At 38.8% G+C, this 26414-nt stretch overlaps 1 protein-coding gene across 3 annotated transcripts in view; it reads left to right on the plus strand.

Moving 5' to 3' along the window:
- Positions 1-26414, plus strand: part of LOC128889737 (polypeptide N-acetylgalactosaminyltransferase 2) — a 286331-nt gene that overhangs the window by 99410 nt on the left and 160507 nt on the right. The window contains exon 1 of one of the 3 annotated variants that reach the window (XM_054147659.1): positions 11755-11886. The exons of the other annotated variants lie outside the window; for them this stretch is intronic. Within the exon in view, the coding sequence (XP_054003634.1) occupies positions 11875-11886 (12 nt within the window). The 5' untranslated portion in view covers positions 11755-11874. Of the gene's footprint in view, positions 1-11754; positions 11887-26414 lie in introns of those variants that run through there. 3 annotated transcript variants of the gene reach the window in all.

The raw sequence follows: 26414 nt of genomic DNA on the forward strand, positions 1-26414 counted from the left end.
TTTTTTCTTCGTCCCCGGCCGTTCCCGCGCTCCCATCGTTTCCCAAAGCCTCACGACCACGTTCTCTGGGTCTCTTCTTATTTCCCGAACCAGAGGCGTCAGATGACCCGGCGTAAGCCGCGCGAAAGTAATCTAACTTTCGATGGGCAAAAGTTCGCCAGTCCAGCATTCCGTTTACTCCGCTTCCGCGAGCCACTCGACGCAGCTCGTGCACATCGAAAGGTTGTACATCGATTTCTCTTCTCGGAGAACGCTCGGCTTCGGTCCGAAAGTGGGCCGATCGCGAGCGCGACCTTAATAGCGCGCGATCTCCCGTTCCTTCTGCGTCCCATTAACTTTCTAAAGAGATCAAATCATCCTTGCGATATCGCCTAGGGGGGAAGGGGGGGTGCGTGCAAGGAAGGATAGGGTTATGACCCTGAATCTGGATCTTTCGTTTCTTGAAGGACTTGGAGTTTCTTCGTCGATTGGAATAGTAACGGCGAAGCGTTTTATGTTTGGGATTTGCAACCTTGAAGCGGAGCATTGATCTCGAATGTTACAAGTAATCTCGATCTCGAATCACATCTCGAAATCGAGACGAGATCGAGACGAGATCTCGATTTATCTCGTCTCGTGCCCATCACTAACAATCCTAGTGTTTTCTTTCGGGTTGTACGAAAATGAAATGAGGCTTTTCATCTAGACGATCGTGTTTATCATATGTTCCACGCCTTCCCCAATTCCATATTTGGAACGCGTGAAACTGTAGTGAGAAAAAATATCCAGTGGAACTCGACAATGGTGCTCCTGAGGTGAAAACTGATGTCTAGTCATACACAACATAGGAGTCCTGAGTGTACAGGGTTAAAATCAATTATAAAGTAGGAAGATCAAAAAATACAAAGAATAATTAACAAGGGATTAATACTATCACTTTCGACAGTTGTAATAGACAGTTAACGATAACAGAGAGTATGACAAGAGGGTTACTTACAGTCACGAGCAGTTTTAATACTCAAAAGCGTATTGCTTAAAAATATGTTTCCGTAGAGAGCCACGTCCTCTCTTCCTAGATGTGCGACGTAGCCAGCAGAATTTAATTCAATTATGTCGTACATACAGGAATTGAATTAGAATACAATCGAGTCACCTGCTCCTAAAGTTGATTACACTTTTCCTCGTGCCTGCTAGAAGGGGGGTCCACGCTCCGTAAACAAATTGGCCTCGAAACCCTGGGGACTTGTAAACGAATTATTTCATAAGTTCGTCGTCAGCATATTTTCCATGGGTGGCAATTTACGACGGAGATTGATGAGATCTAGCATAACGTGCTATGAATATTATAATTTAAACTTCGTGCTATCGTTCGATTGGTTACAACTAGACCGTAAATTTCGTGTATTTATGACGTGTATGGTAATATGAACGTATCTAAAACGTTTGCAAAGTATATTTCATTAAACAATGTGATAATATTCATATTTTAGTTTGAATTGGTGTGTACATTCTGTTTATGTTTAATACACATTTTTTATATTTGCGTACCCCATTGATACATAAAATTTGCAATAAATACATCCTCTTTAAGTAAAAATATTTTTACTTTAATTCTCACGTAACCCGTAACCATTTCTATTATTGAAAAAAACAAATAAATAACGATATAACAAAATAAAACTAAAATACAATGAAACAATAAAATAAATAAAGGTATTCCATTCCATTAAAGCATTATGTAACATTATTTATCAAAATGTATCAAACAATATCTCATAGAGGTGCCCCTTGCGCAATGCATCAATCAAGTAGTAAATCTATATTTTTTAAAAGTGATGCAATTTCTATTGCTCCTACCACACTTACTCTAATATCGTGCCTCCTATACTCCAAAATAAGGAGTGAAACAAAAGCACGAATTGTAGGTTACGGGATTGATCGTGTAGGAAAAGCCGAGGTTCCGAGGATCGTGGAATGGAATCTCAGTTCCTTATTTTCCGTAGAAACTCCTACATTACAGAAGATCAAATTCAAGAAGTCGACTTTTGAACGTCCCTAACGAGGATCTCCACTCGACTAATTTACTGTAAATATTTATGTCAATTCATCCTAATGAACACGCCAAGAGATCAACCCGACTGACTCGATCGAAACTCGAGTTAACGCATAAAGCGTCTCGCAGCCTAGAACTATCAAAAGTTTCGGCAAAGCGTGGCTCCCAGCGAGACAAGACTTCCTCCGTGACACCTCAAAGCTTTCCCCAGCCGCAGGAGCAACTCATTCCCTGGGGGATGGGGAAAGGGAACGTTGGAGGGAGGAAGATGAGGCAGAGTTATTCGTGCGACCTGATCCTGTGTACGGAGGCTTTCTCGTCTAACGAGTGCGCTTCCAGTTACAGTCCTTTCGGAAGCTGAGAGCAAGGGAGAACCTTTTACTCCGAGATCTTGGACCTCTTCGCGAAGTAGCTGTAATGGATGTTTGTACGGGCGCTTGGTGTGTTTTTGTGCAACTGGGAAGATCGATTGGCTGAAAATCGTTCGATTTTTAGCGATAGATTCTCCTTGAAAGGGAAGAAATAAAAGAAAGATCACGCTGGGGATAATCTTTCGTTTGCAATAACACAATTTATTTTGCTCTTGGAAGTTTTTAAGAGCAAAGAAAACGTTGGGTCTCGAGAGCAGTAAGCGGTTAAAGGATTTGTTGGTGTAAATAATAATTGTTAGGTTTTTATTGGATGTTCGAGATGATGAACGAAGTCGATCGTGGTCCTCGAAGCGTGAAGTATATTGGAACCTTTCTACGATCTCATTATTTGTCCACCATGACAAATGTTTATATTTGTTATTGAGGAATTAGACATAGTAGAAAACCAAATTTATAATAAGTACATTACAACGTGTGGATGCTAGGAGAAATAAATGAAGTAAATGTTGAAATAGCTACATCTTTATGGAATATTATAAATATATAGGTTCTCCAAATAATTAAAATTTTATTTGGTGACGAGAAGATGGCCACTCCTTTTTTATTTCATTTCAAAGATAATGGAACTTAAATAAATTTACTCGTTTAATTGATTAAATCGACAAAATTCCCATGATTTTTCTGTAGAATTATCAGTTGGAATATTTTACTCAAATCATTTTATTTATTGTGGAAATTAACTTCAGTATTAAAGTTCCACTTGCAGCCCTGGAATCTTCACATTCCTGCAAATGTTGATACTCAACCTACTTTCAGTCTTGGAGTACTTAAATTTCAATGGACGTGGATTTTCAAGATCGCATTTCCGTATGGGTCAGGAAACGATGCTGCGAAACTCACTGTTCAAGCTAATAGATAGCATTCGCAACGCCACTTATCTATGCCCCTTTCACTCGTCCGTGTTGATGAAGATACATTGTTACGGCTCGCATGCGAACCCATCTTATATCATCAGCATTGAACAGCGCCGATATAATACCCCCCGAGGCTCTCGTGAAATTTCACGTAATGGGGTCATCATGAAAATTGACCATTTCCAACGTAATTGCGATCACACCTCATGATTCTCTTGTGACGAATTCGCTGCATCTCTCGAAGTGGGAGGCTAAACCACTTAGGCCTAATTTATCTTAAACGTACAATAAATATTTCACCCACAAACTGCTGATATGAACTTTCGAACTATTATTTTAATATTGAAATAATTCAGAAATATTGCATACTAACATGAGAGAATAAAATGAACACGTTTGCATCTCAACTTCTTGTGGACTTCGTGAGTCTATGAAATAGGATGATTGTACAGAATCACTGATCAATGCATATAATCGCCGAGTCATTGGTGAATGTACGAGATCAAGTAATTGTACAGAAGGATTTGTGAATGTATGAAATATTCATTTCTGTGATTTGAGTTGATTTCTATTTGAAGCTGAACTCCCACCTGTCAAGCAAATAAATTAAATTTATTTTCTAATAGGTTACGAAATATATATCAAATTTCTAACCATTCAATTATACTTCTCGTTGACAAGGATGCTTGATAGGGACACGCGATAACATCAGGTTCCGCTTCGTCTATGTCTGAATTGTATTTACTTGCGGTACAAGACGGTCCAGGCGGCAATAACTTAAATTAGGGTTGGGGACGGAACATAAGGGGCATAAGCTGGAACGTGCTGTATCGCGAATAATTAGCGCGTCCCTCTTCGAGAATACATTAGCATTCATCAATACTAAATAAACAAGCATATCCCACGAAGGGATGCCTTAATATTTCCGCATCCTTTATCTTCTCGCTTAGCTGCCTAGCGTTCGCCAGACATGTCCTTATCGTTAGCTAACGCTTCCAAGTTAGGTATTATACGACAGTCCAAGCATCTTCGAAAATTCATCCCTGGAAAATCATGCTCGAGCTTTTACTCAAACGACACGTTAATCTCTTTGGAAAGGAATTATTATGCTTGAAATAGAAACAAGCAAGGAGTGAACTTATCATCAAATATGGTTTAGAATTGACAAAAGAGTTCACAATTTCTTGTTATAATTTATAGCCATGAAATCTTGGAAAAGTCTCTAAGAAATAACTCCAGTTCGTCTCTCTAGTCTTTGGAAGAAGCCACCCTCGCCAAAGTGATCATATTTCTGCGTGTCGCTAAGAGGAGGAATCATTTTCGCGTCGACAAAGTAAAAAAGGGCATCCGGTGATGCCAGAGGAGACGACAAAACGAGAACTTCATCTCGAAAACTAATCTCTAGAAAATACCATGTAATCGATGGGAGCGACCGGATAAAACGAATTGGAGCGTTACGTTTGGATACCAGCCACCCCTCCACTGCCTCCTTCTATCGGTGTCACTTGGAAATCCGTCGTGCGCGAACCAAACGATGGAAACGAGCAGTCTTTGCGTCTCGCGACTCGATCAGAGCCAAAGAGAAGAAACAACGGACTGGTTAAGCCCTGGAAAATTGGATAGGCGGTTGGGAGAGACTCGCAACCCTTCGACCCTTCGACTGACGCTACCTCTCTATCCTTCGTACTTCGAGACTCGATTTTCCTTTCCTGGAAAGATAAATAGTCTTTGGAATACTTCTTTGGCAGGTGGAGCCAAGTATCCTCTGCCACATCAGCTGGTCTGTTTACTTGGGATAGTACCCCGGCTACAACTTTTAACTATGCTGAAGTTATCTATGCAAATGGGATGATTGTACAAAAGCACTAGGAAATGTATACAATCACCAAGTCGTCCGATGTAATTGCTTTCGAAAATTGACATTTACTATTCTTATTACTAGACGGCGAATTTTATGCATTTATAATGCAAGCTCATACGACAAATATGTACATATTAAACATAACCAAAGGATATGTGCACTTATTTAAAACGAAATGTTAAATTATTATATTAATAGATGATATTCGATGTACCTTATTTATATTGTTGGTATGTTTTTCATATTACTGTACACCATAAATGCATAAAATACGCATTCTATGATATTTATTACTGTATACGATCACTGATGTATGTTTTAAATTCCAAGCTACTTTCATGGATACATCTACAGTAGATATTGTACACAATCACCCATTCTGTGCTTTCACCTTAACATGGTAATTTCTTAATTTCTTAACCAGGTAATTTGTTCACTTTATTAACCAGTATCATTAATTCTTAAAGTTTAACAATAAATATAAGTGGTTGAAACGTCTCGAATAAAATTCTGGACTTATGCTGGTATATTTCGCGCCAAGTAATTGGATCTTCACTCCCAAGCGGCTCTCGCGATAAAAATTACTCACAGAGCACGGATAGCTCCACTGGAGACTGTCTTTTCGACGTATCGCGTATAATCCGCGGAGTTCCACAGGCGCAGCAGTGTTTAATTCTAGGGAGGAAGTCGAGGGCCGCCTTTACGTTTACTTCTGGCCCGGGTGAAGTGTCTTACAATCACCGAGGAGAGAATACCTCTCCTGCGAGAACAGAGTGGCTCGTGGAAGCTCAAGTACGTTCCAGACATCGGTAGGATCGATTAAATGACACCCCGGAGAGACGGGATTTAGGAGGAGAAACTTTCTTCCACGGGATTTCTCCACCGCCGAGAAAAAGTTTCGCTCCCGACCAAGGTTACTCGTTCAACCCTTAGTCAGTCAACTTTCGAGCTAAAATGCATTTCATGCATTATCATTATGATTACTAGACTGCGGATCTTTATGTAAAATAAAATCATCGTGAACATGCCCACAAAAATTGAATCTAAATAGGAATTTATTTTATTCTGCAAATATTATAAGATGAACTTTACTTTCAATCTTTTTTATATTCTTGCATATTGTTTGCATTTTGTAGGTTTTGCACATTCAAATTTCCTATAAATGCATAAAGATCTGCAGTCTAATGATTACCAGTATGATTATTATTAGACTAAGAATATACATGCATACTTTTACAAACATAGGTGAAGAATTGAAATCTGAACGAAAAGGTGTGTCTCGCCTTCTAATTTCTCTTATACTTATGCTTATATTTCGAAGCATGCAATAATTATAAAATAATATTTAGACCAGTACTTATTCCTTTCTCCGGGACTATTCCTTCGTTCTATGGCAGAACACCACAATTCTCCACCGTTCAACGCTCCACCTACAACCCTTAGTGTCAGTCGACTTTCGAGCTAAAATGCATTCCATGCATTATCATTATGATTACCAATACGATTATTATTAGACTAAAAATATACATGCATACTTTTACAAACATAGATGAAGAATTGAAACCTGAACGAAGGTGTGTCTTGCCTTTTAATTTTTCTTATGCTTATATTTCGAAGTATGAAGTAATTAACAAATAATATTTAGACCAATAATTATTCCTTTCTCCGGGACTATTCCTTCGTTCTATCGCAGAACACCACAATTCTCCACCGCAGACAGTGAACTGGTCATCGGGAGCTCCCTCCAGGCGTCCCATTAAATCATCCCTCGGTTCGCGCTGGCAAATAACTCCGCTGGGGGCATTCCCTTCATTTTTTCTTTTTGAATAAAGCTGTGGTACGCTGGTGGAATTGGCTATCCGCCGACTCGTGAGAAGGAGCCGTAAGATTTCTCCAGGGCGGGCCGCGTGAGCGCGCGTGCACCACTCCTACAGCCGTGAAGGGTGGATTAGGTCGGTTTAACGTGCGATCCAGAGTTGAGGGTGGAGACGTCTCAATCGCAGACGCGTCAAGGGGGATCCCTGGCGCTGAACGTTGCTGCTGAAGGTCCGTTCGGATGGATGCGACGATTAATCGTGATGCCAAGACACCGGCTCAGAGCGTCCACCGCCCCCTAAAAATTTCCTTCCATCCTCGACGGTGCGTCTGCCTCCCTTCCGCGTTCTTAAACCTGTCATTCTTCTTCGGAGTTACTGTTTCGATTTTGGACCCCCCATCCCTCGCTACGTTCCCCTGTAATCTCGGAGGATTTAATCTTGTTGTCTGGTGGTGGATTTTGCTTATATAATGAGCCTGCTGCTGAAGACTATGGGATGATCCTTTGTTGATTGACGGAGGAACTGGTATCAATTTAGGAAGACTTTTTCATGGGGTGTGGAAACTTGCGCCGTTTGTAATGTAAATTGAGCGAGACCTGTGAAATGTTTAATTAGATTTCTTGGAGCACATAATGAGAGAATGGAGATTTTTGAAAGGAGTATAGTTTTACCTTTGTTTATTAATGACACTCTTTCTTTAACTCAAACTTAATTTATATACAACGTAATATGTAAATACTTTCGGTTTATGTATTTACACAAAGACTTTTAATTGTATTACAATTTTAATTCTTAATCAAATTTCCACGTTCTGCTTAATTGAATTAACACGTTTCTGATTGCTTTTAGGTAAGTCCATTACGCCCTGCCAATGGATAGTTTTACCATGGTCAACGGTCAACGTATCCGTGAGTGATTTAACCAAACACGCTTTTATTCGACGATTCATCAATTATCGCAGTCCCGCTGTTTGTCTCCAGCTGATTTTATTTGCACGCCTAATGGAGGCCCCATCAACCCTCGATGCGGTCACTAATACATCGAATTTACGATGGTTAACCCTTTCACGCCTGCACCTAAATGCAGTAAACACGATTCTTTTCTTTCAATATCCATTAGTCTGTTTCATCGTAAATACAACGAAAGTACACAATTTTTAATAATTAAACAGATGTCGCACGATAAATGTAGTCAATAATTTTGTTCACATTGAGTTTAAATATGAACTCAAAATTAAATTCTTAATTGGTATTCTGCGGTTTTTGAGGTCATTGATTACGAATCTGAAATCAAAATTCAGGAATAAAAATGGCGAATCACAATACCGATGGAATTTATCGTTTGATCGTTGACCACGGTGCCCCTTCGTGTCCTTCGAGTGCTTCTTAATGGCTCCAGCATCGCTATTTTATTTAAAAAATCTGAACTAAAACTATTTCATTATCATCTAATATATACAATAAAATCCAGTAAACAAATTTACCATTAAGTCAATTGTTCCCGAACAAAAATTTGTTGAATACAGCCATGATTTTCACGCGTCCTAGATGGCCTGCTCCTTAAGGTAAACAGGATAACGTTGCTGACTAGTGGTTTAACCGTAGCGTCGATTTTCCCAGCGTAATTACGTGCACGCGCGTAGAGCCGCAGGTCTGCGTCTTGTCAGGGCGACGCCGTGGAAACATCGAGGCTGGAATCGCGCCAATCTTTCTCCCAGTGGCTTTGTTGCGTGCGACAATTACGCGGGCTTCCACGTCACTTTGTTCCCTTGACTTTTGCTCGTGCAGATATAATACGTCACCCGCGACGCGATGCCGATTCTCTTCCTTTGTTCGGTTCAGCAGCTCCTATATTCCTCGATATCACGGCTCCTGGACGACCGTGCCAAACGGAACGACGTTCCACGTCGAAACAGAAAGCCAACTGTCTTGCGAAAAATACGAGTTCAGTGACCTGGCGCATCAATCCTGCTCGTACGGATTTGGAAATCTTGACTGCGTCTTTCGCTTTGGGAAGGTTAGCTATTGTTAGCGCGGTACCAAATCTTTCACCTAGTAGCTGTGACTAGTAGCATGTATTTCAGTAGCAAGTTCTCTTCAGCTCTTTATTATGTGAATTTTATTTTAGTTATGCAAGATGTGCTTACGAAAATTAAAATATTTGTATTTTCTTGGTGGGGAAACCGTGGAGCTCGATGCATACGATTTTCTAAAACAATTTTACCACCCCATTTAAGATTTTGAGATATTGTATTATAGCTAAATTTCTTTCCAATTCACTGTGTCTAAGACCCAAGAACGTGTAATGAATTACGTCTAGTTTTTCGATGATTTTTAGTATTTCAATCTGGAACTGCTTAAGTTGTGAGGAAAGATATAAAATTCCGAGCTATATAGCAGAGTAACAAGCGTCATTAAATTGATAAATTTGATGGGTATCAGTTTGACATTTCGTTCGTTAACACTACAAAATTCGTGTCAGGTGTCACAGGAGGGTAACCATAAAATATGCGATATCTCGGGTACCGGCGTTTCTGAGGTAAACCGGCATATAACGAAAGTAACTGCACATTAAATTCTGAAACTTTCTCGTTCTATACAAATTTTCGATAGAACCGACAGTAACGGAGATATCGATCCGACCCTTTCTGCCTTTAATACGATACAAAGGTATCGGCATTGCCCAGCTTATATGTGCCATAAAAAAATGTAATAAAAAGCTTTGTGTATCGGAAAGCGTTGAAATAATTTCTGCATGAAGTCAATGTTTCCTATCTTCGGTCAATGTCGGATAATTCAATTAGTAATGAATGGTAATAGCACGTACTCGCAAATTAATCGCAAGATTATATGAAATGTCTCGTTCGAAGATGATAGTCTCCCCCCCTCCCCATTTTCTAATCACATTACAAGAATAATACATATAAAATAACTGAGGTATATCCAGTACTAACGGTATTCCCACTATCATCTTCAAAAATACTCGTGATAATCTCATGTTCGTTACACAAAACGATGAGGTTAGAAATAAATAAAGAGAAGTTGGCGACGGAAGAGCGCCAAATTCAGATTCAATATGCGCTAAACGTTGTGATGCGAAGCATGACATAGAATTATAATACTATCGTCGAGAACGAGACATATAATATACTTAAGATTTTAACAGTTTAACAGTAAAACTATAAAATTCATGATGAGAACTTCTATTTAAAATTACAAAGTTATTATCAGTACTTTTTCTATTATTTTTAGCTATTATTGATTTGCTGCTTTCCCTCCAGTTGCTAGAATACGATATCATGCTTAGTATTTATGCACTGTTCCTGATAGTTCTAGTGTTAAACACACATGACATTGATATTTCATTCGATAATATAATATCTTCGGTGAGAACGAAAGGGTTAACGGGTCAACGGATAAATTCCTGTGAATCGATACTGCGAGGAGTTTAGCCTTTCTCTGTCCGTAGAAAAAAAGACCGCAGAAAAAAGAAATTCAGTGGAACAGCGACCGGGACTCCTGGTTCCAGTAATGCTCGAGGACGAGGCGTCCCGTGGTTCGTTACACGAGAACGAAGCCGAGGGCAAGCCCGTATCGGGCCGCGAATTGGAGACGCGCCAGTTTTTCCATTCCGTGTGTATTTTTCACCTGCCTGCGACCGTTCTTTTGTTTCAGGCCAGGCAATTACGCCGACTGTGTGGGCCGCGTAAGAGACGCGAGCACAGTCGGCGTAGCGGTGGTTTTGTTACGACTAGGCACGCACGAGCCGAAATTTGGCGCACCCGGGGGCTCGTTTAGGACCCTTTGTGCTTCGCAGCTCTCGAAAAGGGGTTCGACGATATATTCTTTGCCACGTCACCCTATCGGACAGGAATTTTTTTTATTCTCGCCACACGTACCCTCTGGCCATCGCCGATGTTTACTGTTCTCCTTTCGCTCTTTTGACACCCCCCCCCCCCCCGTTTGGTTCTGTATTTGCTACGCGAGTTCTTCTCGACCTTTTCCGGTTGAAATTGGGTCCTCGGAAATTCTATCGGCTCTTTGTGCAATTGAACGAAATTTAAGAGGCGAAACTACTCCTAGATGCTTCAACCTTGCGACGGTTTCTTCGAAAGTATCGAACGTCGGAGTCTTACGTAATAAATTCTGCGTGGCTTTCGACGGGAAATAACGTTGTGCATGTGGTTATAAAGAATGAATGGTTGTTGCAGGAATTTAGTGGTATTGGTTTGCGGGGTATCAAATTTTCTTGCTTTTTGTAGTCGGAATTTTCAATTAAAACTTTGCCTTTCAGTGTAACTTTATACTATAAAGCGGGATACGGCAACTTCTATGTCACGACCGCGAACTGTCATAATATTTGTTCACGTATTTGTCACGAATGTTGAATGATACAGCTAGATGAATTTTTATTACTTTATAAAATGACGCATTAGCCTTTGCTTTGTGATCCTTTTTGATTTCTGGAATGTTTAACCAGTCAGCTGTGTTTGACGAGTATACTCGTCATGGAGAAGTGGAAGTATTTTGTGTCATGACGACTATATTCTTAACTATATTATATATTCTTCACACCACAGCTGACTGGTTAATTGACTCTTCTGAGTAGTACAGAGCTTGGTATTATTCAATAACAAATGTAGATAATCTTTTCACAAATTAAGCATTCTATATTGTAGGAGCATAAACAAGAAATAAGGCACGGAGATTCGAACCCACGATCCTTAGAACCACAGTCGACCGCTTTTCCTACACTACCAATCCCACACTCTACGTTTCGCGTTCTCGTGTGACTCCATCTTCTTGCGTATGGGAGGCGCGGGTACAATAATCTCCATCGAAAGGCAATGAACAGCTAAAGAAATTCTTACGAGGACTGGATGAAAGCAACAGTAATTATAAAGAATTCACAATCTCATATTATTTATATGCCTCTGATGCATTGAAGCATTTCACCGAAAGATTTGATGTTCATGAAAGGTCAAGTCGGTCGAATTCTTCTTGGAAAATACGTTTACACAACGCTTCGCGTTTCGTTCGCCGTGGATGCGTTCCATTTTCCTTGCGAAAGTCTCGCGAAAGGCTGCCCCTACATAAATCTAACGGTCTGTTCCCGAGATTGCGATCTCCATTTCACTTTCAGCTGGCCTCGCGGCCACCGTGACCCAGCGATCCTCGTGCCCACCGCGGGAACAGATTAGAACGCATTAAATCGCTGGAAATTAATGGGAGTCTTCAATAAATCGCGCACCATATTACTCGTATAATTGCACCCAGCTATATTTCATCGTTCCGGCACGATGCACTCGTAGCAGGGCATCGCGATACCGCGTTGGAAGACACCCGTTGCAATTAATATCTCTCCGTCTGGATCTTTCGTCCGTTATCTTCCGCTGTTGTCTTCAGATCGTGTTGAAATTTCGAACGGACGAAGCGATGGGATCTGTCGCGATAAAGTTTCACGGATATTAGTCAGTCCAGGCGTGCACGGGACCGCTCTTGTCTCTCAGCGACGGCTCACTAACGTAGTAATTTAAGAAAGTGACATCGCGGGGGTAGTAAAAAGTTTCTGGAATAAAAAGATAGCGGAGAAGTTGGGTGGGCTTTGAAACTTGGGCAAGTATGCGTGAAAGGGGACTACGGGTGATTTTTCTAATTAATGAAAGGTTTAGGGCGACCTGCGTTGGTATTATCTCAAGAAAATTTAAGAGTATTTTTGAAGAGAAAGGATACTTTGTAATGAAAACAGGTGAGTGGGTCGATAAGGTAGAACTTTCTGTCGATAGTGCAGTGCATTCGTTCGGTAAGATTTAGTAATGGACGATACATCTTTGATTGGTTGGAAGATTTAATAATGGAGGTATTTTCTAATGGAAATAGATGAATGGTTCGTTATAGTTTGATAAAGTAGAACTTTCTGTCGATAGGGCAGTGTATTCGATCGATAAAACTTCGTAATGGGCGATACATCTCTGATTGATTGGAAGATATACCAATAATTCGTCATTACCAGTAGAGCTACTTACCTCACCGACAGGGCTTTCGACATTACCAGCAGAGTAACCTGCCTTATCGATGAAGTACTTAACCTTATCGAATCTTACTAACAGAATACTCTACTTTATCTATCAGTACGATTCAAGTGCAATACAATCGCCATCAAAACCTGTCTAAGACCAGTAACTACTTCCAATCGTACCAAAAACAAAAGTTACGGACACTGTTGTCGAAGAAAAACGTTTAAGCTCTGGACAAAGACGAATGTCCTTTATTCAAGAGACAACAGAGAGTCCACCATATTCTGACCAATATTCCCTGCAGTCTCACCAGACGTTTCCCACCCCTTACCAACCACAATAGTCGTCTCTGTTTGCAAGGAAGAGGTGGTTCCGTTAAAGTGTATCTTATCGGAAAATGTTAAGACCTCGATGCAACGTAATGCCTACTGATTAGGATCCATCTGGGCATTGGCCATCGTCTGGATGCGACGTCTTCGATAAAAGCAGAGCGTCCCGTTCGATCAAGGGAGGGGAGTGGCTCATGAACCAATAATCCCGCGAAAATCCTCGACCGCCTTCCAAGCTGCCTCTCGAAGGATGAAACGAGTTTGGCTGGCCCCCACGGAACGGAGGAAGGTCGCGGGGGAAGAAAGCTGTCCGAGAAAATAAGAGAAACGCGAGCTTAATGGAAGGGGGACGCATTAAGACATTTCGTCGGATGGCGTACGTGCTGGTGAAACGTTAGCATCCGGCTTGGAGGATTCCGTAGTGGAGCCAGCGTACTTATTGTTAAGTCGGTTGCCAGCGTCGTCGCTGGCATCGGATAACCGTGGTGAGATAATTTATTAAGGAGATCGATGAAGTGGAGAAATCTCTTGTCTTTGTCTTGTTTGTAAAAATTAGGCTTAAGGTGTAATATAAAATAGATTTGATAACAAAGCTAGTGGTACGTTTTTTTCTTTGGTTTGGAATTAAATATTGAGGTTTTGCTTTACTGTAGTAAAATGTTATGTATTGAGACAATATTCTAATACCATACAGGATTGTTTAATTGCTGACATGACAGTATAGTAAAAAAAGAACATGGATACATTCACATTTCAATTCAAGTCGTGATCATCGGTACTCATTCCAAAAATAGTGTTATTTCTGTTTCTATTTAATTATTGGAGATTCAACATTTTTGTTTACAACTGACTATGACCACTATAGTTTATGACATCAATAAATATTCAAATCAATAACACTCGTTAATTTATATTTCACATAAAACGAATGAAAGTCAACATCAATAATTGTTCCACATACTCCGCACTCGTCTGTTATTCAAATAAAATTCTGTCCATGACGTCAAAGTATCGTGCTCGACCTTGCATATTTTTCCCTCATTATGATAAATAAGGTCGCCAAATAAAAATAAAAGTAAAAACATAATGTGGGTCACGCTGGAATATTCGGGGCAAGGATACGAATCCGAGAGATTCGACTTGAAAATGAAAACGAATGTGGTGTCGTCGCAGCCTCGAGGACAACTGTGAAGCACAAAGAGTACTCCTTGCTTTCGTAAAGGGAACCGTTGACAGAATTCAATTCCACCCGCTTAGAGCTGCGTCCTTTAACGACTAAACCGTATTTCATTATCCCTCACCCCTTTAAAGACGGAGTTTCGCTTTAAGTTAGTCTCCTTGTGTACGCCTGCGTAAACAGAATTCCTTCGTACGGTCGGTATTAGACCTTCGAGTCATTTCTCTCGGCTTGATGCGATCATTACGATGAACAGCAACGAATCGCTCTGTAACCGTCCCACAGTTAAGCTGCTTACCACAGAAGTTGCAATTCGTTAGGTGAAATGTCGTCGACAGCTGTTGCTCTATCTTTCACTGCTTTTGAACTTTTCAATTTATTGATAATCCCGGGATAAGTGAATTTTAACGCGTATAAAATACGATTGCAATGCGAACGATCGATGAAAGTTGAAATAAACTTAACTTATAATTGTTAAGTGTCGAATTATTATTTTGGAGTGTCAATTGATATTTAGATTCTATATGTTGGCATTGGAAAATATTCCAACGAAGAGGAAAGATATTCTTTTAGTGAGAGAAGGTTTGGGTTATAATTACGACGACTTTTATGAATAAGAGTATCTAGTTCACTAGACGTAGATATTTAACAATTCTGAGCTAGTGTACACTGGGAAACAACAAACAACAGTATTATATTTATTCCTTTGCATATTCCAAAATATATTACAACAAAAATATAACGTATTTTTTAAATTATTTCATATTTAAATAATTAAAAAAGTCTTCCCTCTCATGTATGTATTATAGTGTTAACTATTGTATTATATAGCTAAAATAGCGTCCAGCTTCCTCAATTGCACCTTTATCCAGGAGACGCATGTTGCAGCGAATACTCGTTGACAGCAATCGACGATTCCCTGGGTGTTTCGTACATTACGATTTTGGTGTCGCGGCGAGTGTTTGAACTAATTAGGAAACTTGACGCGCAACTTCTAATTAATATTTATCGCGCGTCCGTCCCGACATCGCGCGGTATCGTTCAATTTAACACTGATTAATGTCAGTAGGTCGAAGAAGTTGCGGCGTCTCGGCGAAAATTGCATTAATTACCGCCGAGTTTCAAATTACCGAGTCGCTAAGTTCCGAACGCGTCGGCGTCTCGTCAGGGATTCTTCCTGGGGCGGGAAGTTCGAACGCCAAACGGGCGCAAATGAAATTATCGTGAACTTTGGCTGATTGCTCTGGAACCCCAATAAACGACCCTGGCGATTACGAAGTCTCAAAGGAAACTAAGACGCTGAAAACTTATTACTGAATAGGATTTGAAATCTGTTTTAAGTGGGACACCACGTATATGACATACGACCTTCTTCAAATAAAGAAGCCATGAAATCACTTTTGAAAAAAAGAATAAAAAAAGACGATGGTTAATGCATCTTGGGAATTTAAAAAAATTATCAGATCTCTCACTTTACGTGCAAAATTGACTGAGTAAATTCTTATTAACTTTCATCCAGTTTGTAAAAATTATCTTGATTTTTTAATTCTTTATAATTCAAACCTAACCCAATACAACTTCTACAGGTATTAAAGAGCGCAATTTCTATAAAATATACCATTTGGATACAGCAAGAGTCCAAAACATAATAATTATTAAAAGGATATACATAAACGATCGATTCCATTCAGAAATCGAACATTTCAATAACTGGTTAAACGTACATCATCTACAGAATAAATAATTTGCATACAAAAAGTGTCTAAAACTGTAACATAATTATTCAAATAATGAATATAAACGTCGACTCCATGTTTATAAAAATAATCATCAACGAACAACCGAGGTTTCCAAGCACACCGAGGAAACACAACAGGGAAACAGGTCTGTACGTCCAACGTTGGACTGAAAGCAAGTACCGAAGAGTCAAAGTGAATGAAGTTAAAGGGAAAAATAAATGCGAACGTCGAACAATAGGTGTACCAGTTCCCGATTACGAGCCCGCATCCGCGCAGGATGAACTCCATCGTTTCCATTGTCTCGCGCGTTCGAGTTCCGCGTCATTAATGTCGGAATTAATTCATGCGATCTCGTTTCTCCGGCAAAGCACCTGTTAAAACAATCTGGATCGCCGACTATTCGCGGACGATTAAATCGTCTTATTGTTCGCAGTTTGCGTTACGATCGGCAAACGTCTGGTAATCGGCAATTCGTCAGCGAAATTTCACGAGCGCCAACCGAGTAATCCTCGATAATCCTATCGGTTTTTTGAGAAAGAATGGGATGACGAACGTTAATAACCGATGGACTGCATAAGGATATTAAAATAATTTATTTGGTCTTGAAAGAGAGGGCTCTTTTGGGATTTTTAGATTTTAGAGTCATTGTTCTTGGTTGAAATGGTACAATATAATTCTTTTCAATATTCTCGTAGATGATAAAATTGAGGATCTCCTCAACGAAGAAAAACTTTGGTAATCACTCTAGAATAAAATTAAATCGTTCAATATTGTATGAAACTGCTTTTTAAAAAAATGTCTTTGTATTGGAAATGTTTTTATTCCACGTATACGGTTTCATTGTATTATTTTTATATAGAATGCACAAAACAAATACAAATAAAAATAACTGCACTCGCATAGAATTTTTTGAGGTCTTTTTAATACTATTAAATAACAAAGCTAGATTCCAAAAAACCAACCAAGTGTTACTTCCAACAGAAGTAGAATGAAAAGTGGTACGTTATAAGTATAGAACAATGCCGACGAAACTATTCAAAAATATTTGGCTGTTCCAAACTTTCAAGCTTTTAAATTCCCATTCCGTTTTTTATTGTTTTGTAAACAGAGAATGTTTTAACGTTTTTTCTTCAATTTCACGAAGGATTTGCACAGTCTCCCCTGTTTGCGGAGAATTATTTTATTAATTTCCGTGCTATCGTTGCTAGATAGACCATTCACCCGTCTACGTGACACCTGTCAGTCTTCGGCGATCGTGGTCAATCCAAGCGACAGAGATTAAATTAATTCAGTTGATTCAATTGATCCGTACGTTGAAGTTGATTCAGCTGGTTCAACGGTTCAATGTGCATTAGCGGAATCATAGAAGCAAACGGACATATTTGTAGACACTCGTCGCAGCCTAAATACGACGATCGTTGACCGATAATACTGTATGCACTTAACAGCGAAATGAGGAAATTAATTTGCACGCTTTTGAACTGATTCTCAGCCTCGTTTATTTTAGTTGACGTAATTTTAGAAAAGCTAAATATTATTCGACAGAGGCATTAAGCACAGTGAGGAAAGAAAGATATACAGATTGGAATATATTATTAATATAGCTTAAATTTCATGTCAAAACAATGGTTTAACCCTCTATGAGCCCGTGTAACTTTTAGATTTCATGCTAATATATTGACATTTAATCAAATAATTTTAGTTTCTTCACAAGAGGACGTACACGTCTTAACACTTTCAGATCTGGTGTCCATAATTGAGGACACAAAATTTAATTTATTACCATCGTTTAGAGCGAATACTCTTATTTATGCACATGTGAAACGATCAATTTTTCTTGAAAACTACACTATTAGGATTTTTTTTATTTTTTCCATAATAATTTTAGTTCAAGGGTTAATTATATAATATGTCTGATAAGCAATAAATATATGAATGACGGTTATCACAGTAAATGCATTGGAAATTTTCTGCAGAAAAAAATTCGGCCCACAGTGGATTAACCCGTTCAGTGTCAGACGAATTTAAAGCGTTTTGCTTTGGGCGTCAGGTTATTATTATCGGGTTATTATTGCTAGGTTATTATTTTGATAATGAAACGTGATATTAAATTTGTTATTGTAGAAAGAAAATATACGATCATCTTTTGCAATAATTTGTAACTCAAAATACTGTAAACTTATCCCTTGAGTAGTTGCAATCGATCTGAACTACGAGACATCTCGTAGTTGACAGTGAATAGGTTAAATATTCTCCACGACGAAAAGTATTCATCCAAACTGAGAAATAAGGAAAGATATAAAAAATTGATATTTTATGGTACCAGAGAAGGAAAAATCGGAGTTTCGATATAAGCCTGAGACAAAAATTAACTGTAGGGAACTCGGTAATTTTTCAATTGTGCTCCTGTTTCACTCAAGTCTAATAGTCGAAATATCCGTTTCAACCCTCGGAAAAGAATTACAAGTGTCGCAAGAAAGCTCTTTTGACTTTCCATATTTCAAGTGGACGCTCCCCGATCGACATCTTTCAGCGTGAATGCGCGAACTTTTAACGAGGGAACCACTCGCGCCGATTATCGCGTACACGCGCCGATTGATGGTGCTTATTTTTAATTTATCGACCCGAGGGAACTCGTTCAAAATTTGCCCCTGGTCGTTCGGCCGTTTGATTAAAAGTTGAAAGGCACGAAAAGTTAACTCATTAAGAATCCCCACGAATCATCGAACTTCGTAATTGGCACGGATTGCATTTTCAGGCCGCTTGATCCTCGCGCGACGTCGTTTGCAATCGATTAAGCACAGCGCGGACTAGTTACACGAGTCACATCTACCGCCATTATCGCAATATCCATAACTAAGGCAGCTGATTAAACCTGCTCGGTGCCCATTTCGCCAGCGGCGCCGTTCCGCCATTCCGGGATTGCGTCTCAATTTCATCCGGCTTTGCTTTCCCCTCCATCGTGGCTAATGATCCGTAAACAAAATCTTTCATCAAAGAGATTCGCGCGGGGACAAAGCGATTACTTTCCGCGATCGGCATCCGCGTGAAAGGAAACAATGAGCCTTGGAAGTTAGTATAAGGTCCGCGCGTAACGCTCGAAAGTTTTTAGGTCTCGAAGGCTACAATGTCTTGGGTCTGAGAACCACTGAAGAGTGTTATTACTCCACTATAGTATTAACCCAAAAGAGGTTTGGAGTTAGACCTCCGTTTAGCTGCATTTTATATTTCTTTGAACGACAATGTACAATTTATTATAGTGATATGAACGCTTTTGATAGCGATCATAGTCAAGCTAATGAATATCAAACGAAAACACGGTGTATGTATCTTTAATTCGCCGTGAGTCACATGTAATGCGTAGGTGTCAAAGACATCCGGACATCCCACGCTGAATCGATTATCCTCTTCGATCGATGTTAGGGATTTTAAAGAAATTGAAATACGATGTAATCCATGTTAGTTTAGGGGGGATTTAACCCATTCATTGCTAGACAAATTTAAAGCGTTTTGCTTCAGGCGTCAAGATTTAATACAGATGTGTAGTCTAAGTTATCATTTTGATAATAAAAAATGATATTAAATTTGTTGTTCTGAAAAGAAAATTCACGACCTTCTTTTGCAATAATTCAGGACTCAAAAGGCTATTATCTTATCCCTTGAGTAATTGCAATCAATTTCAATTACGAGACATCCGGTAGTTGGTAGTGAATGGGTGTAGTCATTATTTTGCTGGTTTCGTGTCTGTTTGAGGATTGTGTGTATATAAATAGTACAAAATGCTAACCCAGTAACCTATATACTCACCTTCTGGCATTACCCGTCCGAGCATTTCAGCCTAAGATATAACTTAGCAAAGACTAGACAGATATAGCAACTATTAGGTTGATGCATGCGAAATGTTGTCTTTCCAGTGTTTCGGTTACCCGGGTCAATAACATCCATTTTACTCTACTCTTTCATCAATTGATTGCAATCATATTAAAGAGGAAGAAATATATTGTAAGGCACGCACGTTAAAATACTAAAGATGTTTAGAACAGAAACATTAGAACTTTATTGTCAACAATTATGAATACTTGGGATATTCGCGTAATTTTTTTACATGAGTATAAACTTGTGAAGATGGTGGTAAAAATTGGTAAAAACAAACGGTTAGCTTTTGAAGAAGGTTGTGTGAATGTTACAATAATTTAACGCTGATTTAAAAAATTCAAAGCTGGCGATTTTTTATTAGAAAATTAACGTATTCGTAATCATTTTCTACCCCCCGATTGAATAATAAATGCAAAATCTTATTGCAATGAAATGGAAGAAATGCATTAAAAATTACTAAAAGTACAGAATTATGTGACAATTATTTTAACTAAATGTACAATGCTTTATTAAAACTAGTTTTATATAGTTATGTATTATATAGTCACATATACCAACCTAATAATATTACCTTCAAGTCTAGATACTCTAACATTTCAATCATGATACGCATAGAAGCTCTGTCCCCAAAAACAATAACAAACAATTACAGAAATAAGCATAGTTTCTACTTTCACACCTGCGGAACATGTTATCCCAACGTTTCTGTCGAACGCTTCTCGAACGCCCGTCATTCCAAGTACCATTTCCCTGTTTCTCAGTCCACCTCTCAATCCAAGTATTCCGCCACGCGTGCTCAGTCTCAAGGAGTAAAGCCAAGGTGAAGGTAATTCGATCGCCCCCAGAAGAGGTCTCGAGTCTAACAGAATTTAGATCCTCGGTGCCGTCTCTTTTTCTCTTTGGAGCGCCGTCAGGTGGTGCAGGTACGAATAATTATCGTTTCGAGCGTGATTATCGCGCCTCGTCTCACTTGGCCTCGCCTAACGACGCATTACGAACGAGATGCGATAATTAGAGAAAGCGTAGCTGCCTTGTTTGTGCCTCGCTCGGAGCTCGGTATAGGATCCGGTCGCCAGAACGGGAAGAGAGCGTTATGAAGGCAGTGAACGACTGATGGGACTTCTATATTCGTCGGGGCTCGCGGAATCTTAATGAACACTGGCTTCTAGCTTCGCCATTCTTCTGTCTGTACACCATTCACGACTGATTTCTACTCCCTTCGGGCCAGACCTGAAGCGCAGAGTTCTCTTCGACCGTTGCGAGATTTTGGACGTGGAAGGAATCTGAATATGAAAAGGAAACCAAATAAAAAAGGAGAGAGGAGGGAGAGATTAGCTAGTAAGTGATAAACAAATATAGACTCGCTTTTAAGGGTCTGGTTGCTTTTAAGGAAGTCTGGTCCAGCCAAGGATTTTTTCCAATGCATATCATTCTAAGATGTAATTTATTTTTGTTCTTACAAATTTGTTACATATAAAGGTACGTTTAGAGAAGAAAATTTGGCATTGAAGATTTATTATGAATCTATACATGTATAGATATAGTAGTGGCAAGCGAAGAATTCCTTGGAATCTTTGAAAAATGTCCGAAACATCAAATATAAACAAATTTTTAGACCTACTAGACCAGACTCCTCCCTTAAGGGGATAAATATTTATACCAGGTGAGTCATAAAGAGTGCACAATGCAGAAAAGGAAATGTCAAGGTTTAACTGAATTTTCTTCAAAAATGGACTTGCTCCACTTTCATAGAAAGCGATTCAAATGTAGAAAAAAAAGTTCTTCGTGGTAAGCAGCGATAACCGTAAGCTCCCAAACTGCTCGAGGAAGTGAATAGAATAAAAAAGGAAGGAAATGTCGACCATTCATGGAGTCGTTCGCCTAGGAGCAACAAAGTTCTTTAATCCAAGCGAAGAAAGTTGCTGGAAGTCGAAGAAATTTAGAATGGACTGGAATTATTATTTGCAGCGGCGTGCAGTCGTGCGATTTAACTTTCTTATAGTCGAAAGGCGACGGGAACCACTGGGTCGCCTCGTAAGAATTCGTTAAACGTTCCAAGAATATTTTGTTAACTCTCAGGACTCTTAATTTGTGAACCTAATGTAATTTAAGTCGCCCATGCCCAGAGTTAGAATTTAAACCTCCTGGTTTGGATCCAGTGGATCGTAAGAAACGTTCTCCTGGCGCAATCGCGAGCTTTTCGAGTTGAGATCATCCATGTTAGTTATTCATGATTAAATTTTTTCTTTTAAAGATGATAGAACACGTACACGTGCTCTGCTAAGTAGTACCTTATCTCAGGATTAGGTCTTCAGAATAATTAACAAATTAGTAATGTGCAGAAATGATGTCACATAAAGTAGCGTAACTTCGGAACCATAAAGAGGATTAACTTAATTTTAAATAAGTTGTTCAATATTTGAAGTAGAAACCTACAAATTAATTAAAATGGGATCTCAAAAACCTTCTATTATTTATGGTCGTATATGGTCGAACTTTTCATGTTCAGAAATATTACTTTCTCGAAAAGAATTGATATAATAATCTGAAACTGTAAAATGCATCAAATACGTACATCTCCGAATTAATTGAATATTTACAATGCATATAGTGACATTCAGTCTTCATTTAAATATTAATAAGAATCACGGTTCGGAATCAGTATTCATCGAACACAGTAATCGTGAGAAATTTTTCTATATCGTTATATCGTTTAGCTTGAATAATTAAAAATTAATTCCTGGCAATAGTTACATTAATTATTAACAGTATTTGTTCAAGCAATAACCGAGAATATGACTTTCCTACGGTTTCCTGTAATATTACACCGCGTGGACAGCGGTAGATGCTTTTTCTAAAAACGTTCAAAATCATTACTAACCAATAAGTAACTAGTTTGTGATTTCAATCACCAACCAATTACATTTCTTTTGAGTAGCTTTACGTGTGGACGACCTAATAGGTTCCGAAATATTGGACCACATAAGTTTTGTCCCGTTAGATCGCTGAAATATCACACTGTATGTCCTCTTCTTTATTTGCAGCTCTTTTCAATCTTAAAAAAAAAAAATGTAAATGTGATGTCCAGGATTTGAGGATAGATGAGTTTTTCTCTTGACTTTATTCTTTCATAAAATCGTAGAATCATCGATGCCATTTTTCGATGGATCCACTCGTATACTTCTTCCACATTCTTACGTAGGATATAACGGCAAGTTTAGTTATCCACAGCGTATCATTTCAGCCCAGTTAGCCCACCTCTTCATTGCACCTCCTATTCTTCTTAAACAGCCTTTGTCGTTTTCATTTGAAAAAGATCTCCATGAAAACAGAAGGCAGAGGTTGAAAATAGGATTCCAACGAGCTTCGTCGACGATATCTTGTCATCGTAGATGGAGGAAGCATCGTCGGTGGAACCGAACGATCTCGGCGACGCGCACCGTTGAACGCATTATGCTAATTGGAAGGCAAATAATAGGTGCTTCGGCAGTTTGCGCGCACCTCTCGAAACCGTGGGATTCAATAGAGGTCTCTATCGATTTTGCAATCCCGTGTGCCGCGTTTTTCTATCGTCGCCTCGCGTATTAAACTCGCAACTGGGCCGCGGATTATTCGCCCGGAGGAAAAATCCGAGAAACGGGACGTTATAATGTTCATCCGTCGGATTCTTTTGTTTGCGGTCCGTTTCGTCCACCGTGCAATATGTTTATCAAGCGATAAACGCGTTTGACAGCCTAGTAGGTTTTACTAATTCTTTCATCCGGATCAAACGCAAATCTCGTTCAGCGATTTAGCTATTTCACGAGAAGATATTTGAAAATAATGCAACATTATGTTGGTACTCCTTAATGCATGGAACATTTGTAGTGAACAGAAACGATTAAATTTATTGTAGTTCTTGTGGTATGAACGAGAACACTTTAGAAGCACAAGATGGATAGGTCTGTGAATATGTGTTAAGTCTTCTGATATTAGTTTTTGTTTTTATGATATAATAATGTAAAGAATGAAGAGAATTTATTTCAATTTTCCAATGATTTGGTCAATGTTCTTCTTCGGATTTATAGACACAAAATTCGAAATAGTCATGAAAACTTACATTGGATAATGTAAAATATAATTTTCCTTGATATTGTACGTTTCTTTGTTTCCCTTATACCTATCTAATTATATATGACCCTAACCTTTATTATGCACTTTATATTACAGAACGAGTGCAAATCACGCATCCGCATATAGCGTTGAATGAATAAAAATTACATGCAGGGGTGTAGAATTTGCATATTAAATTGAATTTGATCTCAGTGCCAAGAAAAAAGATAAACCATATAAAATACGACTTAATGGTATCGTTAAATTAATGAAGGATACCTTTTTTAATATTCATAAGCAAAATAAAGGTTGATTTTTTTGTAACATAATCAGGTACAAAAACTATGAAAGGTGGTTTGAAAGAGAAAATACGTTACAAGGAGAATCTATGAAAGAAGAAAAATTGTTGAAATTTCTTCTTCTAGATGAGAAACCAGCAATGGCGCGCTGGTTTACGGTACTATACCTGTTTGGTTTGAAATTATCTACCAAACTCGAGTTAAATGTGTTAAACAGAGCCAGCTGCGTTCGAAGCGATATCCGCATTGCAGCGACGCGTTGGAGGCCTCGCTCGAAATCCTTTGCCAAAGCTCACGCATACGTCGGTTATTGCTTATCTTAATCGTATGCAGCAAACGTTTGCAAAAATATCCTGAAAAATACGTCCAGTAATATTGCGTTCTCTAACGCAACGTTTAACCTTATGATTATTTATGGTATTTTATCGTCACCTTTGGTCGCTATTAATCCTCGAGGAAAGGAACCTTGATCCTCTTTGGGAAATTTCTTGGCCTTAATTAAATATGCTAGACTTCTACAGTTTGAAAGTAATAAAATTCTGAAGCTGGACATCGCAAATTTGTATCGTTAGGGCGAAGATCAAAATTACAAAATATGTTTTGAAATATCAATGTTGTAAATACGCAGTATATAAAGTAGCATAATTTTCATAATTTTTTCTTAACAAGGAATAGAAGTGACGTGAATACACGCCAGCGTTCGCGAATGTGTTAAAATACATCTTACTCTTTGGTGGTTATTAAAATAACTCTTTTGTAAAAATATGGTAGACGTAAAATATAATTTTTACTAGGAAGGACAATGGACGAAAGGAGATTAAACAATTCACCTTGCAATGAATCCAATATTAAAATTAATTTTTGAAAAAGCAATTCAGACAAGAAGGATCATGTCAACTATGAACCATTCGAAACAAAAGATGAAACAATATACTATATATAAACTGTTCAAATAAATTTCGATTAAGAACCTAATGTACAGAGAACGTAATTTTGACTAGGAATCCAAATTAAAGAAAAAAGAAATGAAGAATTCATCATACGACGTAGGAATCATCCGTAATGATTAAGAACCACTGCTTCAGGGCTTTCAGTAGGCCTGCGAGTCGCAATTACGGAACGCAATTTGTCTCGAAACAGAGCCGTGCCACGCTCCACCGCATAATGGTTGACAAAATACTGTTAAATTATGCGACACGTTAAGGCTGCGTAAAAGCACGAGCGAACTCGCACTAGTTCTGTCCGAGGACGGATCCCGTTGAAACGCGCGACGGCAATTTCCGCGATGCAGTTTCATTACACGCTGTTGCTGATTGTCCGCGCGCGGTTTTTATTTTATGAGACAGTTCGCTTAAATTCATGGAAAATGAACCGCCGATCCCGTAGATTTATGGCAGCTCGTGACCCGTTGATTAGGGGTGGAGTGGTGAACGTCATCTATCGAATAATAACAGGAAAAATGAAAACGGAGAAAGTTTCAAAATGGGACACAAAGTAAAGTTCTTTTGTTACTATTTGATGGTACCTCGAGAGGCTTGAAAATTATAATTTGTTATGGAAATCAATATTTTTCGTTAGATGGAAGAAAATAAAATGTTTTGTAGCAATCATGTCCAATGTTCATTATTAATTTTATATTTAGGATTAATATTCATAAATACAGACAGATTACGTTCTCAAAATGGTCATTTCTTGATACTCTTATATACAGTGTGACGAAAATCGATTCGTCTAGAAAATGTGCATGATTCTGTTTAAAAGAAAAACGAGTTACTAAAAATTGTATCATCAGTAAACTGTTGAACCCGCATGAATTTGTTGTATCTACACTTGGGATGAGCTACACGGCTTGTCGCAGTTTCTAGTATCACCCTGTAAGCAAGAGTCTCAT

Source organism: Hylaeus anthracinus, unplaced genomic scaffold, assembly GCF_026225885.1.
Source record: "Hylaeus anthracinus isolate JK02 unplaced genomic scaffold, UHH_iyHylAnth1.0_haploid 11997, whole genome shotgun sequence".
In the NCBI taxonomy this organism is placed as follows: Eukaryota; Metazoa; Arthropoda; class Insecta; order Hymenoptera; family Colletidae; genus Hylaeus; species Hylaeus anthracinus.